At 42.9% G+C, this 24467-nt stretch overlaps 1 protein-coding gene across 2 annotated transcripts in view; it reads right to left on the reverse strand.

Annotated features, from left to right (window-relative positions):
- Nucleotides 1-7370: 7370 nt before the first annotated feature.
- LOC121319507 (ras association domain-containing protein 3-like) overlaps nucleotides 7371-24467 on the reverse strand; it is an 82663-nt gene continuing 65566 nt past the window's right edge. For both annotated transcript variants that reach the window (XM_041256998.1, XM_041256999.1), the window contains 4 exons: nucleotides 20516-20623; nucleotides 19106-19361; nucleotides 15233-15348; nucleotides 7371-10623 (listed from right to left, as the gene is read on the reverse strand). In XM_041256998.1, coding sequence (XP_041112932.1) covers nucleotides 10474-10623; nucleotides 15233-15348; nucleotides 19106-19361; nucleotides 20516-20623 — 630 coding nt within the window. In that variant the 3' untranslated portion in view covers nucleotides 7371-10473. The remainder of the gene's footprint in view (nucleotides 10624-15232; nucleotides 15349-19105; nucleotides 19362-20515; nucleotides 20624-24467) is intronic.

A 24467-nucleotide genomic window follows, 5' to 3' on the forward strand; every position in this document is an offset into this window, starting at 1 on the left:
GCGCAACACTAATATGCTTCCCCCACAATTGTTCTCCGAGTCTTTTCAGAACCATGTCTTTTCTGGAATAGCTAGTAAGAACGTCAAGGATAGATCAAAGCAGAAACAGCAATGGAAACCATGCAGATCACTCTTAATTGGGTATTAAACACGTAAGGGATGGAAAGGTAGGAACATGTCTATGATATAAAAGTATTACTTTATGTTCTGTCTTCCTTTTCTCCAAAGATCCACAGTACCCTTTCCCTAGCGTTTGTGGAATCCTCTACCTGGATGTGATTCAGAACCTATTTCAATCCTACAGTCACACCTCAGCCAGCTCAGCCTGGGTTTCATTGGCTCCCTCAATCCCAGCGGGGCCTCTGATTGGGTGGAGTTGTTTCAGGTGGTTGCAGAATCAGATCTAAAAACATTACCCTGCTTATTTGCTGGCCCACTTTCAGAGATAAATGCACTGCAGTTAAAAACGTGCTTTTATTGAAATAGATTTTTCCAGCGTCCAAAGTGCACTAACATGCTGTTGCACCTCCAGCAATTAACATATTAACAGCAAGAGCGAGATAAAAAAAAGGATCAAAATATTTATTGCTGTGCTAGGATTGAAAATCAGTTCCGAATCATGGCTCCTGTTCCGCTCCCCAGCAATAAAACAGAGAACTTGTGCAGACATTTTGTGTTGGTTCAGCCAAAATAAGAAATTCCAAAAAGACAGTGATACATAAATTAAATTGGACAGAAAGGGACCTGTTTTTTGCAGAGGCAGGGCAGCTCTGTTGATAGATACAGACACTCTCTTTGCATCTCTATTATGCACTGTGTGCATACACACAAACTACTGTAGGTGTTCACTGCTTCCAATGTATTTTTTACACTAGAAAATGTTAACCCTTAGCTTTAAAAGATGCAAAGCGTTGACCGACCTCGCTGATAAAACCAGATCTGACAACATATAGAGGCGAGGAATGCCTGGTCTACTTTTAATCAGGGAAGGTCTCTGTCCCTTACAATAGAAACTATTCAATATTGGAACCAAGAAAGGGATCAGGTGCTGTTTTCAGATGGGAAGTCGGGACAGCTCGGGACAGCTTGCGGAGTAAAGGTGCCACTCTGTTAGAATTCGTATTGATTTGCCTGTAGTTTTATACTGATTTTGTATGGTGTTTTCTCTGTTGAAGTTTACAGGCAAGATTACCAGTGAAAAGGGTTTATTGATCTGTAACTAGATTCTTTGTACTAATCCGCCAAAACTGTGAATTGAAATTGATTGACTGCTACACTTGTTATTTTTTTTTGGCCAAAGCCTTCCGGGCTACATTAAAAGATCCTTGTTATCTGAATTTGCATACATAAATCATTAATACAGTAGCATCTGAAACTGTTCATTCAGATCTGTACTCTACCTTTACGTATCCACTGTTCTGTATATTAAGATTAGGCTGAACTGTGTAAAAAGTAAAGCCAAGATTCTTACTTTAAATCCCATGTGACCAATAGATTAGCTGGGATACCTAAACTGCTGGTACAGGTCATATTATGTGAATGCTATTTAGAAGTTTCAGGGCTGTACACATACTATGCCCAAGAAACAAAATATAGTTGACTGCATCAAGCAGGAACACATTAAATAGAATATACTGTAAAATATAGAACTGTCAAACTTATGGTAACTGTCTGATGTGTGATGATGCTGTGCAGTGTATCTCTTTCTCAAATCATCAGTATTGTGATTTGATAATAATGATGTTTAGAAAGGGTCCTTCACGTGGTCACTGGTGCACTTTTAAAAATTCACAGAAATATCACATTAAAATCAACACAAAAAAATTACACTTTGTTTTCATGGTTTATGGTGAGTTTGTATCACAGAACACACTGACAATGTTTTTGACTTGCCTGTTTTATGTAATAAAATAACTTAGAAAAAATAATAAATTCTGGCCTGGCATCTTATGTTTTTATTAAAATCACCAGAGGAATGTTGAAGCAAGAGAGAGGAAAAAGAAAGTCCCTCTGTGACGACACTAGAAATGAACAGTTCAAGCACAGTCCACACACAAATCAGACCTAGTGACAGTTCTGTGTCAAGCAATGCACTGTCACTAAAAAGAAGAGGAAGTTCTGAAGCAAAACTTGGGGGTTGCAGAATGGCTCCCCTGATAAAAGCAGGAGTGTGTGGGGTGCAAGGTCAGTAATACAGGGGAATGCTGGTTTATGGCAAGGCCAATGATCATTCAGAGAGATCTCAAATTAATTTTATAGATATCTCTACATATTTGAAGTTATCTTGAAATATTTACAGGTATCTTTAAATGAGATACCAAAATACTTTGACAACAATGTCCTGTTCATTTAAAGAAATCTCTAAATCATTTGCAGATATCTTCATAAGAAATGGAAGCCATTGCAAGATATCGTGAAATTACTTCTTGTGAAAATGCTCTGTTTTCAATGGAGTTCATGTCCATTTTTAAACATATCTTCAAATGAACAGGAAGTTATTTAGAAATATCTCTAAATGATTGAGATATCTTTAAATGAACAGGATGTTATTTGAAGATAGCTGCAGGCCTGGCTGTTGTCCACCAAGGACATCCACTTTCGAGCGCCTGGTTGTAAAAAGTAAAGCGGCTCAGTCGTGGGATTGAGGGATGCCCAAAGTAAAGTGGGGGACGTAGGGGAGTGATTCTGGGATGCCAGAATCACTGTCGAGCCCTCTTGAGGTGTCGTGGGGTAGTCAACGAAAACATCAAGGTTGGAAGGTGACCACTTGAAGACCCCAGAGATGTACCCTACTTAGCTCAATCCAGACCGTTGTTATGTTGATGCGCTGGGGAGATTGAACTGCGATTGATCCCCGGAGCCAGCATTGCAGCCATTGTGTGCTGATGCACTAGGGAGGCAAAATAAGCCGATCCCTGGAGCCAGCATTACACTTCAGCCATTAACACCAGGCAGAAGGATATCTAAATCATCAGATGGAAAGAAACGTAAATAGATGGAGATGCAGATGGATCACATTAGTTTACTGTAAAGCCAAGTCTTAATTAGTGCTTATCTGGGCAAGAGCAGAGTTCAAATCAGCATGAAGTTTTAACATCTACTCATGTAATAGAAATCAACGCCACTAGGAGAACTGATGCCTTCTCTGACCAGTCCTTTTTGAGAAAGGCCGGGAGTAATGGCAGAGGGGGGGGGGGGGGGGGCGCGTAAAGGAGCACTCTGGGCCATACGTGGGCTAGGGCGTCGCCTCTGAAAGGACCACCTCAGCGGCCGAGGTGAAGAGATTGACCTGCGCCTTCCCGAACCGTTCCCAAATGCGCTCCACCACCTGAGGGTGGAGCTGGCATTCCAATGGATGTGGGCCCTCCCTTGAGAGGAGGTCCACTGCCCGATTCTCCATGCCTGGAACATGCATTCCCCGAAGGGACAACAGCTTCCGAAATCAGGAGCCCGGGGACCGAAGGCAACCCTGGTGGTTGACATAAGCCACCACTAATGTGTTGTCTGTGCGGATCAGCATGTCTGTTCTGCACCACGGGTAGAAAGTGCTGGAGGGCAAGGAACACCGCCTGCAGATCCAGCGTATTGATATGCAGGGACGTCCAACGACCCGACCAGGGTCCGCTGACTCCTCTGCCTTCGCAGAGTTGGAGGCATCAGTCATCACCACCCTGCGGGTGTAGACCACTCCCATTTAGACTCCTAGGTGCAGGTGAGAGGGAATCCTCCACCAGCCAGGGCCGCCACACACGCAAGACACACTGGCAGCCGACGGTGCCTGTCGCACTTGGGATGTAAGTGGAAAGCATTGAGCCATGCCTGTAGCGGGCGCATGCGCAATAAACCCAGCTCAATGGCTGATACCGCTGCTGCCATCAGACCTAATAACTTCTGGCACAAAACAAGGGGCACCCTCGATCCCTGTAGAAACAGAGAGAGGTGGTGCTGGAGAGCTGCTACCCTGTCATCTGACAGGTGTGCGTGCATCGTGGTGGAGTCCAGCCAAAGCCCCACATACGTTATGCTCTGCACTGGCGTCAGCCGACTCTTGGCATCGTTGATTGTGAGGTCCAGCCTCAATAGATGCTCAGTCACCAGCGCCGTGTGGGCCACCGCTCCTTCCCGTGAATTGGAACAGATAAACCAGTCGTCGAGGTATTTTATCACTCTGATCCCTTGCAGCCGCAAGAGGACGAGGATAGTGTCTATGCACTTTGAAAACATACGGGGAGCTAGGAAGAGGCTGAACGGCAGCACAGAAAACTTGTACATGCTGCCTTGACAGGCGAAGTGGAGATATTTCCTGTGCTGTGGAAGAATGGGAACGTGAAAATGCACGTCCCGTAAGTCCACCGAGGTAAACCAGTCGCCTGACTGGACAGACTGGAGTATGTGACAATTAGTCAGGATGTGGAACCCCTTGTGTTTCAGAAACCTGTTGAGGAACTGCAGGTCCAGGAAGGGGTGAAAGCCACCGGCCCTCTTCGGCACCAGAAAGTATCTCGAGTAGAATCCCTCTCCGATCTACAAGACAAATGGCGCGCTTGTCCAGCAAGTCTGCCACTTCGGTCTGGAGCACCGAGGCCTGAAGCGGATCCATCACGTACGTAGTCGTGATGCTGCGAAAAGGAGGGAGTCCACCGAGCACTGGGCTACCGCTTGCACAGAGTAGCGCATGCACACCTGCAGAGTACCGTGCATCGGCAGGCACCGCGTGCACAGAGTACCGGGCAGCACCGGCGCGCTAGCCTGTATCGGCACAGTACCATGCGCACCATGGTACCGAAGTAGCAGAGGCTGAATCTTAAGCACCACGGTATTAAAAAAACACTGGGGCAGCTATGCACGGTGCCTACGCTGACCGCTTGGTCACACACCTGAGCAGCGTGTAGCGTACAACGGGGACAGGGCCAAAGCCGCGGCAGGTGATTGACTTTTACAACACAGTAATACAAAAACAGTTAAAATATTACAGGACAGATGGGGGAGAGCACACTGTCTGTTTGATTGTAAGACCTACACACGTGAAGGCCAATGCAGCCCGCGTACGTCTCAACTCAAAAACGAGGGAGCCCCGGCGAGGAGTATACGGCTGGTCCAGCTGCAAGCAACCGCACTGCAGCTAGCCCTCTGCGCAAGCACTGGGCTAACTTGACACTGGGGACAAGGCAAGCCCAGCCCTGTGGAGTAACAGCACTCTCCCAAGTAAGAAAGGGTTAAACATACACACACACACACACACACACACACACACACACACACACACACACACAACTCTTAACAATAATACTTACCATACTAAGACATACAGACAGAGAGAAGCAGCCTGACACGCGGAGTGAGCAGGTGCTGATAGTTAGATGATAACTACAGATTCCGGGAAAAGAACTTCAGCACAAAGTTCAGGGGAACTAGCAGTGGCTTATGCAGCACTTAAGAAGAAAAAGGGCTCAATGCAACACAGAGAGATCTTACCGTACCAATCTTGAGAAGCGAAAAGAGGATGAGGCTCCCCTGCATGACGGTTATGTACCCTCGGAAGGCAGGACCAAGGAGATCACCAAGGGGAGGGGGAATATTGGCAGCTTTGATAGAAAGAGTTCAGTGACACTTACCAATAGGCAGGCATATATCCCATAACGATGTTTTAGTGGCCATCTTAGAATTAAAAAGGGAACTACTGCACTACAATGACTACAGTCCCCATACACAGCTGCTCTTAAATGCCACTGTAAAACTACAAAGGCTTAAGCTTTAAAAAACAAAAACAAACAAAAAAAAGAAACACATTTCACAGTAAACGTCTCTGTCTTTCAAAAGAATAAAAGTATTAAAAAAAAAAACTCCCGATTAGAAAAAGCACAGCCCGGCCTCAGCCCAGCAACAGATGGGATGAACGGCATTGTTGGTGTGCCTGTGTCACGTGAGAGACAGGAATGAAACACACATCACCCAGAAGTGACTCGCAATTCATGAATAAGAGGCATGGTGTTCGGCGAGCAAGCGAACACTGTTAACCGGCCTCCCCTGTTCAATTAGATTCAACGTCAAATCTTTCAACGCTTGTTTAAAATTACATATTCGTTACAGTGGGGTTACCACTGAATTAAAGCGATTTCTAAGGCTCTGAAGCCGCCGGTTGATGCTCGTCTCTGAGGGTCCGGGTCTATCTATCGTTCACTACACTTTGCACATTCAATTCGAATTACACCACCAACTAAAATCAGATTAGAATGGATGCTAAATATTAACACTGAAAACATGAAATCGACATCTGGAGTATTTTTTGAAATATTAACTGGGGCCGCAGCACAGTTATAACATGCATGTTAAGTGTTTAATCCAAAAGCATGCTTGGCATCAGTCTTCGGTGCACAAGTTGGATTCACTACAGTCTATAGGAGTTGCTTTAGTAGCATTTTTTCTGGAATAGTTAGTAAGCGTGGTAAATAATTATCTTAACAGAAACAGTAACTCATGCAGAATATGCATAATAGGGTACAGTATTAAACAGGGAAGATGTTGAAACATAGGAAAGTGCAGGCAACGCTGTCCTTCAAAAATATTTCATTAGCAAAAACGGGGACAAGTATGTTGTTATACTTTGACTCGTATCAAGACGAAACATGCAAGGGCTTAGAGGAGCCAGTATATGGGCTTCAGAATCCCAGAGATAAGGGCAGCTTGATAATAATTAATCAAATTACAATAGAATGACTGATGAATGGTAAGTGACTGCAACATCAAAGCATGCCACATTATCCAGCAACAGGGCGTTGAAGATCAGAGAGGCCAAACAGTCTCCAGAACAAGAAAGCACACTGCTAGAAGGGTTTTACTGGTATTATATATACCCTCTCAAACACACAGATACACTCCAGGGAACAGCAGCTTGAAACCTGCTTCCAGGAGACCTAGTTTGAGGCAACTTTGCTATATCAAACCCCAAGTCTCCCCTGGTGTGCCGCACAGTGGCCTGAAACCACATGAGCTGCTCCTCAGTGTCACGCTGTGAGCTAGAAGACACCAGCGGAGTTGAAATAACCTAGAAAGTGAAACAGTAATAGACTTCATGAGAGTAAGGCAAGCAAGCTGAGCTAACCCAATGCAGTACCAGATATCGAGTAAAAGACATGTTTGCTATGGAACGTGTTTCTCTCTAAACTGCGATCAAAATGCATGATAGGCAAGACAATGTCATTATTTTTTGTAGCTATAACTTCAAAAGATCATTAAGAAATTGTGAAATAAAATACAAACTATACATTGTTTATATAAACTGTAAACATTGTTTTGCCAATTGCAATTTTATAAAAAAACAAAACATTTTGGTAAAAACTCTGAAGAAACATCAAAATTACCTATAAAAATAAATCTTAACTTGCATCAGCCACAAACAGAATCACAAAATATTAGAATGTCAACATTTGCTCAAACCTTTTTTCCAATCTAACAATTTTGCAGATCTTTCTTGTACCATCAATATTTTAAATGTTTACCGTTTATTTTATTATTATTTCCTGGAATTTTAGCACTTATAAACCAAGGCCATACAGTACAGGTCTTTATTAAAAGTAATATTTTTTATATATACACTTTTTTTTTTTTTTTTTTTTTTTTTTTTTTTTAAATCAGTGTGAAACTATTAAACAACCACCCACTTGCCCTAATCACAGTGGTGTATTATTAATATTCATAGAAAACTAGTGCATAACATATAATGCCGTATTGAAAGAAACTGTATTTTCTTAAACAATACTGACCAAAACATGTCCCCAAATAATTGCATTTGCAGCCCCTCAGCAACTTGGACCCATTTTAAGCCTGCTTTGGTATCAACCCCATCCTTTTGACTGAAATCCATTTTATAACAAATTAAGGAGGACAAAACGTGAATCTAAACTTTTTTTCTTTACGAGATACCATTTCAACAATGTCACAGTAAAAAAAAAAAAAAATTAATTCAAATCACGACCATTGCTAGGTTAAATAGCTTTCTTAAGCTACTACAAAACAGGAATACATAAATTAATTGACTTGATTAAACCGTCAATCATTTATAGCAGTCGCAGCATTCAATAAAACACAATAAACACAAGTGGATCCCTCAAAAGATGTCGTAAAGTGCCCTAAATTAGCTTGCTGATTAAAGTTTTCACAAGATATAGCTCACACATGCACTATAGTATTCACATTAAATCTGCGCGTGAGCGTTGCTGCATACAGTGTACGGTGCTGCCCATACTGCACTCTGCCTCATATAGAATTTCTCCATAGGCGCTGATAAATGGCTTAAGAAATTCCTGTGAAGGTCTGCCTAAAACTGAGACTAAAGGGCTAAATCAAAGCTTTTAAATCCTCCTTCTTCCCTCTTAATAGTATTGGCAAAATCCCCAGCCCCTTATATGATGCCAATCGTATTTTGGTTCTACACAAGCTTTTTTCAGGCTGTGTAGATTTCTCACTTCCTGTGATGTAGGTCACATAGACCGATTGCTGCCAGACCATTGGATTAAACCTACCCTACAACACAGGAAGTTCCAGAAAGCTACACCAATCTTCTTTTGTGCATATCTTGCATAAAAGTAAAAACAAAACCAAGAAAAGGGGGACAGTGATCATGCTGCCAGTTGCATAGAGGGAAGAAAATGGATTGTAGAAGTCTTGGTCCGCTTTACCTTAATTGACTGACTCACAAAACATCAAGTCAGCTCTTTAAAAAGTATCAGAAGTCTTTGGTTAAAACAAAATAAATAAAACAAAAAACAGTATTTGATCACCCAAACAAAGTTAACAGAGTCTAGCATATTATATATACAAATTCAATAACTGGTAAATGTGCAGTACAGCAGTTGCCCACTAGATGGGGTGTAACAAACCAAGCCCTTGACAGAAGGAGCTCTCTCCTACAGCATGTCTGCAGATCAGTGCCAGTGCTTCATTGTGAATCAGTAACAGAGACTTGTCATACAGTACTAATTGAAAGATGTGCAATATGAAGACAAGAAAGACAGTGGCTTGCATGTGATCAGCAGCCTCAGAGTTTAAAAGGAGGGGGTTGAAATTGAAACAGTGCTTCCTAGGCAGGAAATAAGGTGAAAACTGATGAATATACATGCACGTCTGTGATGAAAACAAGTATTTACAACTGTTCAGACTGCTGGAGACCACAGTCCTGTGTTCACAGCTTGTACAAGTGAGATTAAGGCTTCAAGCTTTAAAAACTCCACTATAAAAATCAGAAACAAAATCAATGGACTGTGATTTTAGAAGCAACTGCATGGAACTTCCTGTGATTGTGCATCAATGTAAATATGAAGTCAGACTTCATCATACATACTGTGCAGCCCAATGGGTCTCAACTGATGAACCGAAATGCTGCAGCCACCTCATGGGGGTTTGCTCTGGGTTTTAGGCTAGGTTTCATTTGATTGTCAAAGGCAGTGCTGCAGGAAAGCTGAATGAATTCACCTCAATCCCCGGCCTCCTCCTCCTAAATTTCTCTCTGTTGCACGTCCACACATGGCACCTTCCTTAAAGAAACAAACTGCTCGTTCTCTGCGTGGTATTATCAGAACACTACTTTTAGATTAAACTCTACCTGCCAGGCCGTGTTTCACTCTGAGTTTAAGGCCTCTACTTAAAACATTCAAACTGTAGAGAAAAGTCCAAGAACTGGTTTCTAACCTACCCGATTTCAAATAGTAAAGCAAACGTTTCAAATTGCAGTAGCATGCTCGTTGCCTCTGCTCATTTCCATTCCTTCTCTCCCTAACCAGCTTCCCTCACCTGCTTCAACCCACAACTCGCCATCTTACACATTCCATCTCACCACACTCTTACCCTGCATTGATCATTCTTAATCAACATCTCTCCAATGCTGCCCTTACTGGAACGCACCGACACTCATCTCTGACGCCTCGTCATTCCAACTGGAGCATCCCACAGTTCCCAACGCATCCAACGAACCTGCTTCTTGATACAGTTTCTTTATACTCTTCTCAGATAAACCAGTAAAAAAATAATTTAAAAAAACCTATATATTCTTTTCTCCATTCCTGCCTTATAAATTAAAAGTAACAAAAAAAAAAAAAAAAAAAAAAAACATTACAGTTCACAATATCATATACAATAAAATAAAAATTCAAATAAAATAAAAATGACTGATTGACAATATTTTCTTTCAGATTCACAGGCTACAGAGGTAATTAAAAAATGTCCTGATAGGCAGGCAGGCAGAGTGCTGGATGACGAGTAAAATCAACACGTTTGCAGTCGTCAATAAATATTTGAAGTGTGCAAGCTGTTAAATGCGACCCAGTTCTCTGATCCAAAAGTTCCAGTTTTCGTGGTAGCCCGTGTACCACATAAAAGCACTCCATTGATTTTTCTAAAGCAGCCAGTCCTGCAGTCACATGCCAGGCCCTGCTAAATGCATGCCATTGTGGCCCCCGGGCTCCGTTTGGCTCCCCATTAGCCTGGCTTCCTTGCTCCTTCCATTGCCTCCTCCAGTTTCAGCTTGTAGGTGGCATAGCGCCTCGTCAGGGAGCGCAGGTGGTCCGATTCCTCTTTGTCCAGAATACGCACAAAGTTCTGGAGCTCTGGAACAGAAAAGTCGTCCCACTGCAGGTGGGAGAGTGCATGTTAGAAAGACAGCAGAGGAGCTCTGGGTCTACAATGAGCTCATGAAGTGTGCAGGCAAGGCATTCTTCAGCTTAGCTGCTTTTGGACATGCAACATATCTAACACCCACAATTATTCCAGAACACAGGACAACATTAATTACTGAGAGTCGTGTCAAAGCATGTATGTATCTGTGTACTGCTGCTCTATTCTGCACCAAGCAACTTTACATAAAGTGTCATATTGAAAACAAAAGAAATGGCTTTAGATAAAGTTTTTTTTTTTTTTTTTTTTTTTAAATCAGCAGTTTACTGGTCTGCTGTTTTGAATGGAGCTGTCTTTCCTAAACTACTAGAACAGTGTTTTCTTCCTGGACCCCAGTTGAAAACTTAAGTATAATCTACATCTCTGTAAAAAAGAAAGACATACAGGTCACAAGTCTAACTTCAGCGGGCTTGACAGGGGGCCACTCACTGTTGGCAAAATCATGCTTTTGAGCGTTACTAAAGAGTTCTCTTGCCTAATGCTCATGTCAGTTTACTGACTAGAGGTGGTTTCGACCCTTCTTATGAGATTGATGGCAGCCAGTACTCTTTTTCACTACATAAGGCCTTGTGTAGTTGATATACCGTGTGAGGAGTTGTTGTGGTGCTGCAAGGAGACTGAGCAGGCTCGCTGCGTCTTAAATCGGTCACAGCGACCAGAAAAAAAAAAAAACGACTTCAGGCCTAGCACCCCTCTCAAGCGTTGGGCTTCCCTAGCGCGGCTGCGCTTGCCCTCGGCGACCACGCCAACCGAATCGGCTGCATACCATCGACTGCGGTTTTTCCCGCCGACTGAGAGGTTGAGAAAAACAGCACCTACCCGGCCCCGATTGACTCTGCACCGGTGTAAACATCTTCGGCGCCACCTACAGCCCGGCATCGACCGTGCCTACCATTGGCACTGACCTTAGAACAGGTCCACTCGGCATCGAGTGTTCGGCACCAACAGCGCTCTCCTTGACGCCGATCCCAGCACCGGTGACAATCTTCAGAGCCGTCTACAGCCTGGCACCGACTGCGCTACACATCTGCACTGACCACTCGGCACTGACAGCGCTCTTCTCGACGCCAATCCCGACACAGATTGATTCGGCGCCGGTGAATAGCTTCAGGCCGTCTACAGCCCGGTACCGGCCGCGTTACACATCAGCACCGACTGTGCTCTTCGACGCCGATCCCAACACCAACTAATGCAATTCACCGGTGCCGAATTAAAGCATCTACAGCCCGGCACTGAACGTGCTATTATTGGCACCGAGCACAGCAGCTTCACCTGCAAGCCATGTCGGTAGAGTTAACTGGGTCCTCAGCTGGTTTCCAATGTGACCAGCGCGCGACGAAGCTGCCCAGGCAGGACGAGCACCAGGCCTGCACCAGATGCTTAGGGCCAGACCATGTGGCCAAAGCACTGGCAGGTGAGCTAGACTGCTCTCCGTGTAGGAAGCTCGAGAAGAACTAAGCAGAGCAGTGGCAGGGGACCACCGCAGGCCAGGGGCAACCGGTTCTCCGGCTGGAGACCGAAGCCGGGGCCTAATAAAGACCCACCCCCTCCCAAGCCCAAGGGAGACCGCCCCTAAGGAGCCCCGGCTGCCACCAAACCCCCCCCCCCAAACAGTGTTCCTGGGTGATCAAACTGAACTCTGCGAGCATGCTTGCCTCACTGTGGGAAGACAGGATTCAATCGTTGGAGGTCACACTCTCCCTATTCAGAGAGGACGCTCTCCTACAGGTCAAACTATATCAATGGTTGTTGGGGCTGATGGCAGCCACCTTGAGATTGAATAAGTTCAAGGTGCACCCGGTCCGAGATCGGTACCGGCTGGTGCGAGTGTCCAGACAATGCCGGAAGACATTGGAGTGGTGGCTCTGTCCTGGCAATTGCCAGGCCTTCCTCACACAGTGCAGAGACTCCTGCCCAGGACACACAGAAACTTGTGTTCCATCACGGCAATTCACCTCCCCGGTGTGGACAACAAGGCAGCAGACCTCCTGTCCAGAAGAGCTCCAGACAGCTCAAAGTGGAGGCTGCATCCTCAAGTGGCGAAACATTTTTGGGAGAGGTTTCGACCTGCACGAGTTGACTCTTTACCACAGCCGAGTCCACTCATTTCCCCCTATGGTTCTCCATGGACAGAGACGGGGGCCACCCTGGGAGTAGACACGCTAGCTCACCCCTGGCCACAGGGGTTATTGTATGCGTTCCTTCCGCTACCATTATTACCCCTGACACTAGAGAGGATCAGGGTGGAGAGAGCGCAGGTTTTGCTGGTCACACCCAGGGCCGAGACGCCCCTGGTTTGCTCTCCTCTCCGACATGTTGTCGGATCAGCCGTGGCAGCTCCCGCTGTGCAAGGACCTCCTGAGTCAAGCAGAGGGGCTATTATGGCACCAGAACCAGCCCAGCTCCAACTCTGGGTCTGGCCGTTGAATGGAGCTGTCTATTCAGACGTGGTTTGCCAGATGCAGTAGTAGAAACGTTACAGTCTGCTAGGGCGCCGAGCACTAGAGCCCAGTATTCATATAAATGTAAAGTTTTCCAAGACTGGTGCCTTGCCGAAGGTCACGATCCTGTGACTTGACCCATTGAGACGATATTAACCTTCTTACAACACTTGTTTGATGCAGGAAAATCAGCGTCCACTTTGAAGGTATACCTGGCAGCAATATCAGTGTGCCATGACAAAACTGACTGTGTCCACTGGGGCACATTTCCTGGCAGTGCAATTTCTTAAAGGGGCTCGGAGGCTTCGTCCTCCCATGAAAAGTATGGTCCCCAAGTGGGATCTAGAACTGGTACTGTGGGCCCTTATGGGTCCCTCATTCGAGCCCATGGCGACAGCAGAACTGCGCCGTTTCATTGAAGGTGGCATTTTTAATAGCCATTACGTCTGCCAGACGAGTAAGTGAGCTTCATGCGCTGTCCATTGATGACATATGCATGACTTTTACGGGAAATGACTCACGGGTAACGTTAAGAACAAATCCATCCTTTTTGCCAAAGGTGGTATCTTCATTCTATCTTAACCAATCAATGGTTTTGGAAACTTTCAGACCTCCCCCGCACAAGTCAGAGGAGGACTGTAGACAGCACACGCTATGCCCAGTTCGGGCTCTGCGCTGTTATTTGGTATGTTTGGTCCCGCTCTAGAGGTCAGGCCCTATCGAAGTGTGCTAGACATTGCTGGGAGGCAGATGCAATACGCTTGGCATATGAACAGGCGGACTCCCCATTACCGGGGGACATTACGGCTCATTCTACCAGGGGTCAGGCAACTTCATGGACTTTCCTTCATGGCACCTCCTTAGATGAGTTATGCAATGCTGCTACATGGACAGGTAGTCAGACATTTGTGCGTTTTTACCGCCTTGATGTTGCAAACCGAGCGAGACCCTTTCTGGGCTCTAGAATGTTGCAGGCGGCATGCCCTTAGGCGTCATGTGGGCTCTGAGGCTATCGCCGTGGGGCTGTACTGTCGGTAGTCTGGAGCCACGACAGCTTTGGTACAGCTTTCCCCATTCGGTAATGGTTGTCATTCGAATTGAAAGGGAACGTTAGGTTATTACCATAACCCTGGTTCCCCGAAAGAGAATGACAACCATTACCCTAAGAGTTCTTGTCCCTAGCTGACCTCTGTTTTCAAAAGAAAATTGCGGCCGTTCTTCTTCGACAGGAGGTGGGAGGGACTTCACCCGCACGGCAGAACCCCGATAGGGCAGCTTTTTTATTTACGCTCAGTGATTTACGGTCAGAGAGGCTCTTTCCATTTGGTAATGGTTGTCATTCTCTTTTGGGAAACCAGGGTTATGGTAATAACGTTTTCTATTCCGAACCCGAGGGGCCTCTGGAATCAACACAATAAAAAAGTTAAGACGAAGTAAATTGCATATAATGATTTCTAGGTTAAATATAAAAAAAGTTTTAAAACATTACATCCTGTGGCATCAGGTTACCTACAGCTTTGCCAAAAGTTTAGCATCAACTATAATTTTAGAATTGAGGCAATTGACAGTTCGTATACAGAAAAACTACAAAGCGGTATGTACTTCAATACATTAATGTAACACTATTTCAGCAGGTTTTCACAAAACTAGTTCATTCTATAGGGTGATGCAAAACTTTTGGCCATAGTTGCATACCCAACTATCAGATACAGATTTCACAATATAAATTAAACGGATTGTCAGGTGTAGAAGTGTTGTTTTTACATAAAATCCTGTTTGTTTACAGGATTTAAACCTAAAATCCAACCCCCCCCTCATATAACTCAGTATATTTATATGACGCTCTTTCACTGTTAAATTAGATTTCTCGTTGATCAATTTCTAGGTTTGAGATGCCAAGAGGAGGAAGCAGCTAAAACCACAAGTCTTATCATAATAAGAGCAGGAAATAAAAACAGGGTGTTTGAAATGTCACTGGTTACAGGGGGTCGATTGAGAGATTAAGACAAATGGGATATTAGTGAAGAAGGAAAGACATATTGAGGCAGAGTCGCCTGTACAAGAAACAGTGCTGCTGTGTGTATAAATGACTGCGGATGTTGAATAATGGTGCAGTGTCTTACCATCACCTCTCCTGTCTGTTGCTCACGCAGTACAAAGCTCAGTGTATCTGTGTTGGGCCCCGCCAGCAACCGCAGATACAGAGGGTGCTCCCCGTCTGACAACTTGCACACATACACTGAAAAAGAAAAAAAAAAAAAAGAACTGCTAGAAAAAAACTATTAAATATTCAGCAACTGGGAGCTCAAATTAAACCATGCATCTTACACAGCAAAGCACAGAGCTGATGCAGAGTCCAGTAGAACGCGTTAAATTAATTTCAATGGTCAGTTAATACAGTGGTTCTGAAAAGGTTGCCCAGGAAATTCTAGAAACTCAACATACAAAAAGAGGTATTTCACTGTTGTGGCGAGGGACAGGTCTTATACTTAATGCTCAATAAACATTCACTGTCACCTCAGTACAGCTTTTTTGCAATTAACCTTTTGCTCAGTTTTCTGTAAAGGACACCCAGAGATGGCAATAAGACTCCACTGCATAGCAGTTTGATCCATTCCTGGTTTTACTATGAGTCTAATAAGACTATCCTGAGCTTGTTACCTATACAATCCAGCTAATCTAGCTCATTTTATAACCTAGAACGGGTTAAACTGCTATGCAGTAGGGCTCGTTTCCATCCTTGGACACGTATTCTGAATAGTTTATAGTTTTTAAATTGGAGTCCCAGAAAACAAATGTATGCTTGAGAACCTCCGAATCAATACACTGGTTAATAAATGTTTACAATCTTATTAACTACAGTACAGTCGGCAAAACTAAAAGAAACAGTCATGTATTATGCTACTATCATGTACAATGTACTTTCCACTGTATTTAATGTATTATGCATTGTTTTTTTTTTTTACTGTATATCATGTATTATGCATTTCTCTGTATTTAAAGTATTATGGATTTTCTTGTTAATGCATCTTGTAAAGCGCTTTGTGATGGTGGTCCACTATGAAAGGAGCTATACGAAAAAGATTGATTGATTGGATGACTGTAACTTGTATTAAAATAGCAAAATGATTGGTTGAAATAAAAAAAAGTAAATTAAAAAGAAATAGAGCCTTCTGAATCATTTCCAAGGCTGTCCTGGAAGTTCCACGTGTGTGCACACACACATCCTTTCAGATGTGTTGCTGCTATTGCAATTGAAGGCAAATCCCCAAAAGGTTAACAACCTTCACTGATCAAGCTGACATTTCACTGCAGGGCCTCCTCTTAGTGATGTCTTCACAGGGTCACACTGCAACAAGACAAACCGGATCAAATGCCTCCAACTGCATTGCTGGTCTCGTGCTCACTTGCTGTGAAAAGTCACAGGAGCTCCTTTCAAGTGATCTGCTGGCACCAGAGCAACATGAGTGCTTCAGGTCACCATCAATCACTGAAAGAAAGGCGCATGTGACCATGTGCTCTAAACCAGTCTAGACAGCAACTGAACCACAAATTTGAGGAATAAAAAGGAGGACACAAGCCAACAGGAGTTTAAGCCTGACGTTTTTCATTCTGCGAGCCTGTTATGTGTGGTTTCTGAATCCAGAGTGTGCCAGGGCGTGAAGTATGCCCACACGTTTTCTAAACACGCCTAGACTGTGATGTGTAAATCTAGCCATCCGACAGAAAACAAAGTGTCTTTATTCTTTTGGATGTGGGTGCAGCTGCTGACAAGTCAGTGAATCAAGCCATCAGTATATTCTGCACTGGGTAATCCAACACACTCTGCTGTCTATTAACCAGGGGGATTCACGGCACAGTCTGCAGTACAAGGTGCTAATTTCATAACTGGTCTCAATTAGCCTACTGGCAAATTTACCATGAAATCTAATACATCTCTTGTTCAGTTTTTTTTTTTTTTTTTTTTTAATAATTTACAGGTTCTCCATTTTAATGAAATGAATTAATCTTTTTAAAACCTCACAATTGGCCACAGTACCTCCCACCCCTGGGTTGCTATATATGACATTACATTAAAAAAATAAAAGAAACAACTCTTAAAACTTGTTTTGTACAAAAACTGCAGTGAACAGGTAGTGTACTTCTCAGTATCTCACCGTCAAAGCACACACAGCAATGAACTGCGCACATCTACTGAAAAGCAATAACACACAGTAAGAGACTAGCTAGGGGCCTTATTTTCAAAAAGTTTCCTTCAGTCTTTAATGAACTCCTACTTTTTGATAGGAGAAAAAAAAAAAAAAAAAAAAAAAAAATCATGTTAAATGTTACAATACACATGAACTTGATTGTTTGGTTTTAGTGTTGTAAAATTACACAGGTGTTTAACCTCTTTCAAATAAATAGGAATTCATTAAACACTGGAGTAAACAATATGAAAATATGACCCAAGCTAAAGACAGCAATCATTGAGGTATTACAACTACATTATTTCAGATAGAAAGTACAAACATCTTCTGGAATTACAGAATGTGTCCGAATTACCCTGTGCAAGGCAGTGTTTTTTTATTTATATGGTGGGTTGTTTATTACACACTGTGTTTGTAACTGGTCAAACAAAGTCCATAATAAATGCAATTAACTGTACAAACTCCTTTAGTAACAGCGATACCTCTTGCAATGAGTGAACATGTTGCATTAATAAGGGTATCAGTTATGAACCCGATTTCCTCAAAAAACAAACAGTCAGATTGGATAAACACTTGAAAGTAATCCAATAACTTGAATCTAATAATACACTTGCGCACACAGATTCTTCAAGCATGCCAGATATTCCCTCCTGCAGCCCCTTGTATCAGATCTTTGAAGATGCCACGAGGCCAGTCCCTCCCTGCAATTCACAGCTGCATCTCTGGATGCCAGTTTCAAATCCATGCTCAATCTGCACATCTCAGGGTTTTGTCTATATGACCTATTGTAAAGATAGCATATTTGTACGCAGAAGAGTGTTCGTTCGCAAAGCTACATACTTGTGCACTAGCTTGAGCCATATAGATGTGGCGTGCGATAGAGATTTGATCATGCACATGTCATTATAGATGTAGTGTGCGATAGATTTGATTATGCACATGTCATAAGCTTTTTAGGGGAGTGAATCAACACTTGTGCAAGCAGTTTGTAACCTCATTCGTTACTGTCATTGGCTAGACACATTATATACTTGACACCATTTCAATCTTGTTCTTAAAACAGAAAGATTTCACTACAAATCAGACAAAAAAAGGAGGTGTGATACCTTTTATTGGACAAATAAAACAATTAAATCACAAGCTTTCAGACCTCAAAAGGTCTCTTTGGGTGAAAGTAGGAAATAGCAATTGATGTTCACATTATAAAAATGATAACATTATAAAACACCAATCTCTCTTCCCTACGTTCACCTAAAGAAGAGACCTTTGAGGTCTTGAAAGCTTGTGATTAATTATTGTTTAGTTTGTCCAATAAAAGGTACCATATCTCCTTCTCTTTGTCTATCATCTCTAGACCGATACGGCTACCACTTCATCTATCAACTACAAACATTAAAATACCGGGCAGAACTTTTAAAAAAAAGACACCCAGAATAGAAGACAAGCTCATATGTTGTCAGGTTAGATTAAGGAACTCACCACCGTCATGCACCCAATCCTGGGGTAGTGTGGTTTATAACACTATGGGCTGGTTTCACACACCCTCGTTAACACTAATCTTGGACTATCTTACCCAATTTATCATTACTGGTAACCAGGGTCTGTGAAACCAGACATTTATGTTGGTACTATTCCCATGCAGATACTTGTGCCAAATTATTTTTGGGGTTCTCAAGCCAGATTTCAAGCCCCATGCTACAGAAACGAGTTATCAAAGTATTAGATCAAGAGCAGGCATAATACGAGCGTGGCATTACTGCGACCGGTCTTGTTCCCCTGAGCACGCTGAACGTAGCCGCTTCTTACCTTGGTCTTCCCTGCAGCAGCGCTTGTACAATGCAAATTTGGCGGGGTTGTCCACCACCATGAACTTGCTGAGCAGCGCCCCGATGACTTCCCTCGCGGTGTTACCGCTGCTGATGTGTAGGGTGTTGATGGAGCCCTTGGGCAGGTAGAAGGCGTCCTCGCTGCTGTGCGCTGGGTCCCCGGGGCCACGCACTGTGATGGGCCGCTGTAGCTCCATCTGGACTTTAATGAAACCAGTGTAGGAGCCAACGGGATTCTGCGGGGATTTAAAAAAAAAAAAAAAAAAAAAAAAAAGGGAGGATTCAGCTGAACAACAGCATTCTGTACGGTGGTTAAATCAAGCATGCATTGTTTGTTTTGTGCATGTTAAGCTCTTAAGTAAATTATTTTGTAATCACTGTCATGTTGAACAGCTGAAAGGGCATGCAAAGAAATAAACTAAAAGCACTTTTGCAATTATAGCCCTTTGAGAGAGCAAGAGGCCTGCAGATTGTCAAGCAGGAAGACACTGCAAGAGTCAGCCATCCCTCTGTAATGTACTTTCATCACTCTTTGAAACTTGTGTCAATCACAGAGGTTGCAGCTGGTGACTGATCACCCGATAGCAACCCAATTGGAGAAGGACAGTAAATGTTTAAACTTTAGGATTACTCATGTTTAAAAACACGATGTATAAGAATATATATTTAGAGTATTGAGTTGTATGTGGAAAAGACTGCAGGAACAGCCACTCAGAGTCCTGAGTTTCCAAACGACCATCAATTAAGTATATCATTTAAATTATTTAGTAGCCAGGAGTTTGAGCAGCCTACTCAACATATTGTTTCTTTCCTTATAGCTGCATGAACAACTCCTAACAGTCAACCTCCAGTCACAGGGGAGACTTATTCCAGTGGGAACAGTTAAATCAGCACAGATTTAGCAGATTCTTGATTGTTCAAACTCCTGGCACCTGTTGATTTCAATAATATAACTAAACATGGGGAGTTATGAAACCCAGGACTGGGTGCAGCAGCAGCAGGGCTAGTGGAAGTTTCTAACCCTGACTTACTACAGTGCAAACACTAAGGCTAACAGCTATATGTGGCCTGAATATTTCTGACAATGGACAAAACCAATTGCTTACCATTTGTCTACTGCTTAGATGTTGACACTATTTCAACTTGCTAGTGCAAATCCATCATTTAGGGTGTAACATAGCGTTTCTCATTCAATCACAGTATTAATAATTTTTACTATTATTATTAGGAAGGAGTAACTTCTTGCATCACTCGCGGATTACTATTGCATTACAATAATGTGCCACATTTGTGAACCATCATCTGTGGCACACCAATCACCACACATGTAGGCACTCACCAGGGTCATTTTCACACGCACACACTGATCGCCGCACACACAGGCACTCACCAGGGTCATTTTCAGGTGGTCTGTAACCGAGGAGTTGTAGAGCTCAACCTTCTGTCGGATTTCTTCTTTACTGAGGTGTGTGCGCAGCTCCCGCTCTTTCTCCACATCCTTAAAATAAAATAAAAATGATGAGACAAATATCAATAAACAACACGTACACAGCGACGGTGATCAATAACAACACAGTCTCACAAGCGGTACAGGCCCTCTAACCCGACTGTGCTGCCCTGGTTCCACACTGTAGAAATGGCTTAGATGTAGAAGACTCAGCACAGTACACCCACACCAGTGTTCTGCGGAGCGGACTGCCCTAAGGAAGGTAGAGACCCACGCTCAGTTCCTGGGGTACTGCAGCTGGCCATCACAGAGGATAATTTGGAACTGTGCCCCTGCCCTACTCATCATTTTGAATGTTCCCCACAAAGTCACAGTGCTACTACTTGATAAGTCCTACTTTTTTAGTGGAGAAAAGAAGACATTTAAAAGTTCATATAATGAATGGTATACAATATATTTTGATAGGAGTTGACTAGGCATTATTGTTCCCATGCTTGAGATTTATGAGGATAGTCTAACATTACTGGTGTACAGGATCTGTTTAGAGACATCAAGGTATTTAGAAATGGAAGCATGACGGCATCAGGATGGACACTGTCTCCATGTACCCTGGATGATACCATTAATAAAAAGTGTGCTAAAGAAATGTCCAATAGCAAGTTTCACCACAAACACACAAGCGGATCTCTAGATATGAAAAACTCTAAAAATGACTTGCAGAAAGACAAACAGACAACCTTAGTAGAACCGCAGATTATGATTCATGCACAGTACGTTAAACAACTTGTGCGTGTCAGTCCCTGGCAAGTTTCATCACGATTAGACAAGCTAGAAAGTATGTACAGAGCATTCATTACAGAATGTAAAGAGAACAAGGTCTCTTCAAGGCTCGTTTCACTAAAACACTCGCACATTTCTGCAGCACCACGTTACCCAAACAAAGCTCAAGCCCACGTCCTCCTCCTCAAGGTCAAATATTTCCTGACTTCAAATCAGGAGCTGCAGTGCTGCAGCAATATTGCTTATTAAATTAATGCAGCGAGTGTTCTTTGAGAAGAAGGGAGCCCATAGTGAAGTAAACAGCCCTAAAAACAGAACCACCAACCAGGCTCCTTGCTCTTCTGGAACTACATTCATCATTTTCTTAAGTGTCGTTTCAGAAGCAGTTTTTGCTGGAACAGTTAGTAAGCATGCCATACACTGTAATGAACAGACACATTCATTTCTGAAGGTTCTTTTTACAAATATCAGCTACAGCATGTACTATAGTTTCTTGTAAAACGTTATCAGTATGACACTCATAATACTACTACTAAGAATAATAGTGTCCCTCCCTTCAGCTAAATTTACCACTGGGGCATGCAAACAAACTAGTCTGTCAAGTAGAGTGGGCAGAAGGAAGAATGCAGTAAGCAGGCATGAAGTTCTGGAGCACAGCAGGGCGCTGAAGGAATGGCTCTGGAGCTGTAGACTGCATGACTCATTGAGCTCTATGTCGGGCTCTTTTCAAAGTATCCCATGTAAAGTTTTTAATAGGTTTGAAAAACGACAATTTGTAGTCTTGGGCAAGGTGAAAATGCAGTGTACTGATGTGTTTTAAAAAAACATGCAAACACATAACTACTGAAGCTCCATACTATTTATTCAGCTTTTTAAACCAACCTTTGTGTGTACTATACGCTCTATAGGAACTCCCTGAAAATGGGTACGGTGCTCCCCTTTATAATGCTACTGCCCATGCTATTGGTGTTCCTCCTTAGAACAAAAACGAAAGTGCTACTGGAATGGCATTATGGGGCAAATGGGAGTCACAACCGTGCTACCTTATAACTGATTCCATGGAACAGTATACTTACCACGTTATGAAGGGGAGTACTGTCCAGACTAATTCAGTATTTTGGTAAGTCTGTGTTATTGGGGTCTGGGAGTGAAAGAAGGAGAGGAGGGGAGCTCCCTGTCCTGTGTTGTTGGGTTTAAGGCACTGCACTCCTGTACTGTGTGTTATTCATGCTGCTGGCATACCGTGCAGCTGCAATCAGCACAGTAACTTCTGCAAACGGAAATGTTTACACAACTCCAAGAGCAAGAGGAGGCTACATTTCTGCACCTGGGTTAGTTGGTTAAGATTCAGATAAGTTTTTCAGCAGGTTTTCATAGTTAAATGGATTCACATGGGTATTAAAAACAACAAAAATATCTTGTCATGTTTTAACTGCCATTAAAATTTTTGACTTTTCCCCCAAAAGAAAATACTAACAACATAATAAATTCAATGGCCAATGTTTCCACTGCTAGGGTTTCTCAATGTCTTCAATGTACTAGCTGAAACATTTCTCACTGAATGCATTACACTTCTTAGTATTTTTTTTTAATTTAGCACAGTGTTTAATTGTTCTGGTTGATACATGTACTGTACAGAATCACCAACAAATCAGAGAATGGTCTCAGAAGAACAGAACCACATTAGAGTCTGTTGCTTGATGCAAAATGAGCCACTAGTGACCAGAGCTGTGCTTAACTGGTTGTGTTTCTCTGCAAAGCATTGCAGGAACACCCAAGAGTCTGTCTTGATATACGACACGTTGTATTGGTCTTTCCAGCCGCAGATATGCATCGATTTGCTTTTGTTTCTTTCTGAAAACTTTCTAGATCATACTGCCCTGCAAACTCTGTGGAAAATCAAACACAAACACTGAGAAACTCAGAGCTGATGACCTCCCAGCTCTACAGTATGTGCGCAGAGACACAGGAGTTTGGAATTCCAGTGCAAAGAAAATGCAAACAATTTAAAAGTGTGGCACGTGAACAGACTGTGCTATTGTAGCCCTTGCTAGTTACACTACAACAGTAAACATGTACAGCTACTGGGAGTACAAGTTATTTTCCCTTTCTGCCCAATATTACAATGCAGACTGCACAGTTCAAGATAAAAAGTACTGACACTACTCGATTATTGTAAATCTAGCTGCTGCTCATAGTCTCAAATGTGGAACACTAGCTTGCATTGCAGCTTTTTAGCACCAAAGCAGTAGGGTGCTCAAAAGAAACAAGTGACCGAGCAGAGCTTAAAACACAATATCTTACCCCAGATCAGAAAGCAGAAACATGACGATCATGCTAAACTTAAGAAAAGCTTTAACTTTGTTAAACAGAGAGAAGCAGACTGTGTCAAATCTATCTATCTATTTGGCGTGTGCAAAAACTCATTGGTCAAACTTAAATAAAAAGGCAAGTGTTACATAAATCCATTGATTAACATGTTGATTCCATAAGAAAAGCAGTCCTCTAAAATGTTTACAATGGAGTGTCAATCAATAACTATGAAGTTCAGCAGGGAGCGTTTTAAAACCCGACTGGAATAGTAATTTACACTTATCCGGGGTTCTGCCATTGTTACTGCCTTAATGTAACCAAATACCTGCCGATAAATACTTCTTAAAACACACCCGCACTACTGCAGCTGCCCACCCACCCAACTTTACTGCTTCCAAACACAAAGATCTATACACTATTTCATGCTGAATTTATAATCAGCAATTCGAGAGTCTCACTGGCTTTTAACAAGCAATTTATCAAACACATAGTGCTTTTAAACAAATTTAAGTTGCTTTTAAAGAACGGCACAGAAAGTAAAAGCACCCAGATGACCTCTTGGCTTCATTAGCTGGCATTGGAAACAGTGTCACCCTCAAAGCTGGGTTTCCAGCTAGCAGTTAAAACAGCACAGTGTTTGATTGCGGTTTAAAAAAAAAATAATAATACAGGCGTGTTAAACAACACTCGGGAAGACGGCAGAGCAAACAAACACACTGTGCATGAAAAGAGGCAAATCTAGAAACGGATGACCTCAAATATAAAAGCACATGTCCATAGTGAGGATGTTCAATTCACATAG

This window comes from Polyodon spathula, chromosome 8 (assembly GCF_017654505.1).
Source record: "Polyodon spathula isolate WHYD16114869_AA chromosome 8, ASM1765450v1, whole genome shotgun sequence".
Taxonomy (NCBI): domain Eukaryota; kingdom Metazoa; phylum Chordata; class Actinopteri; order Acipenseriformes; family Polyodontidae; genus Polyodon; species Polyodon spathula.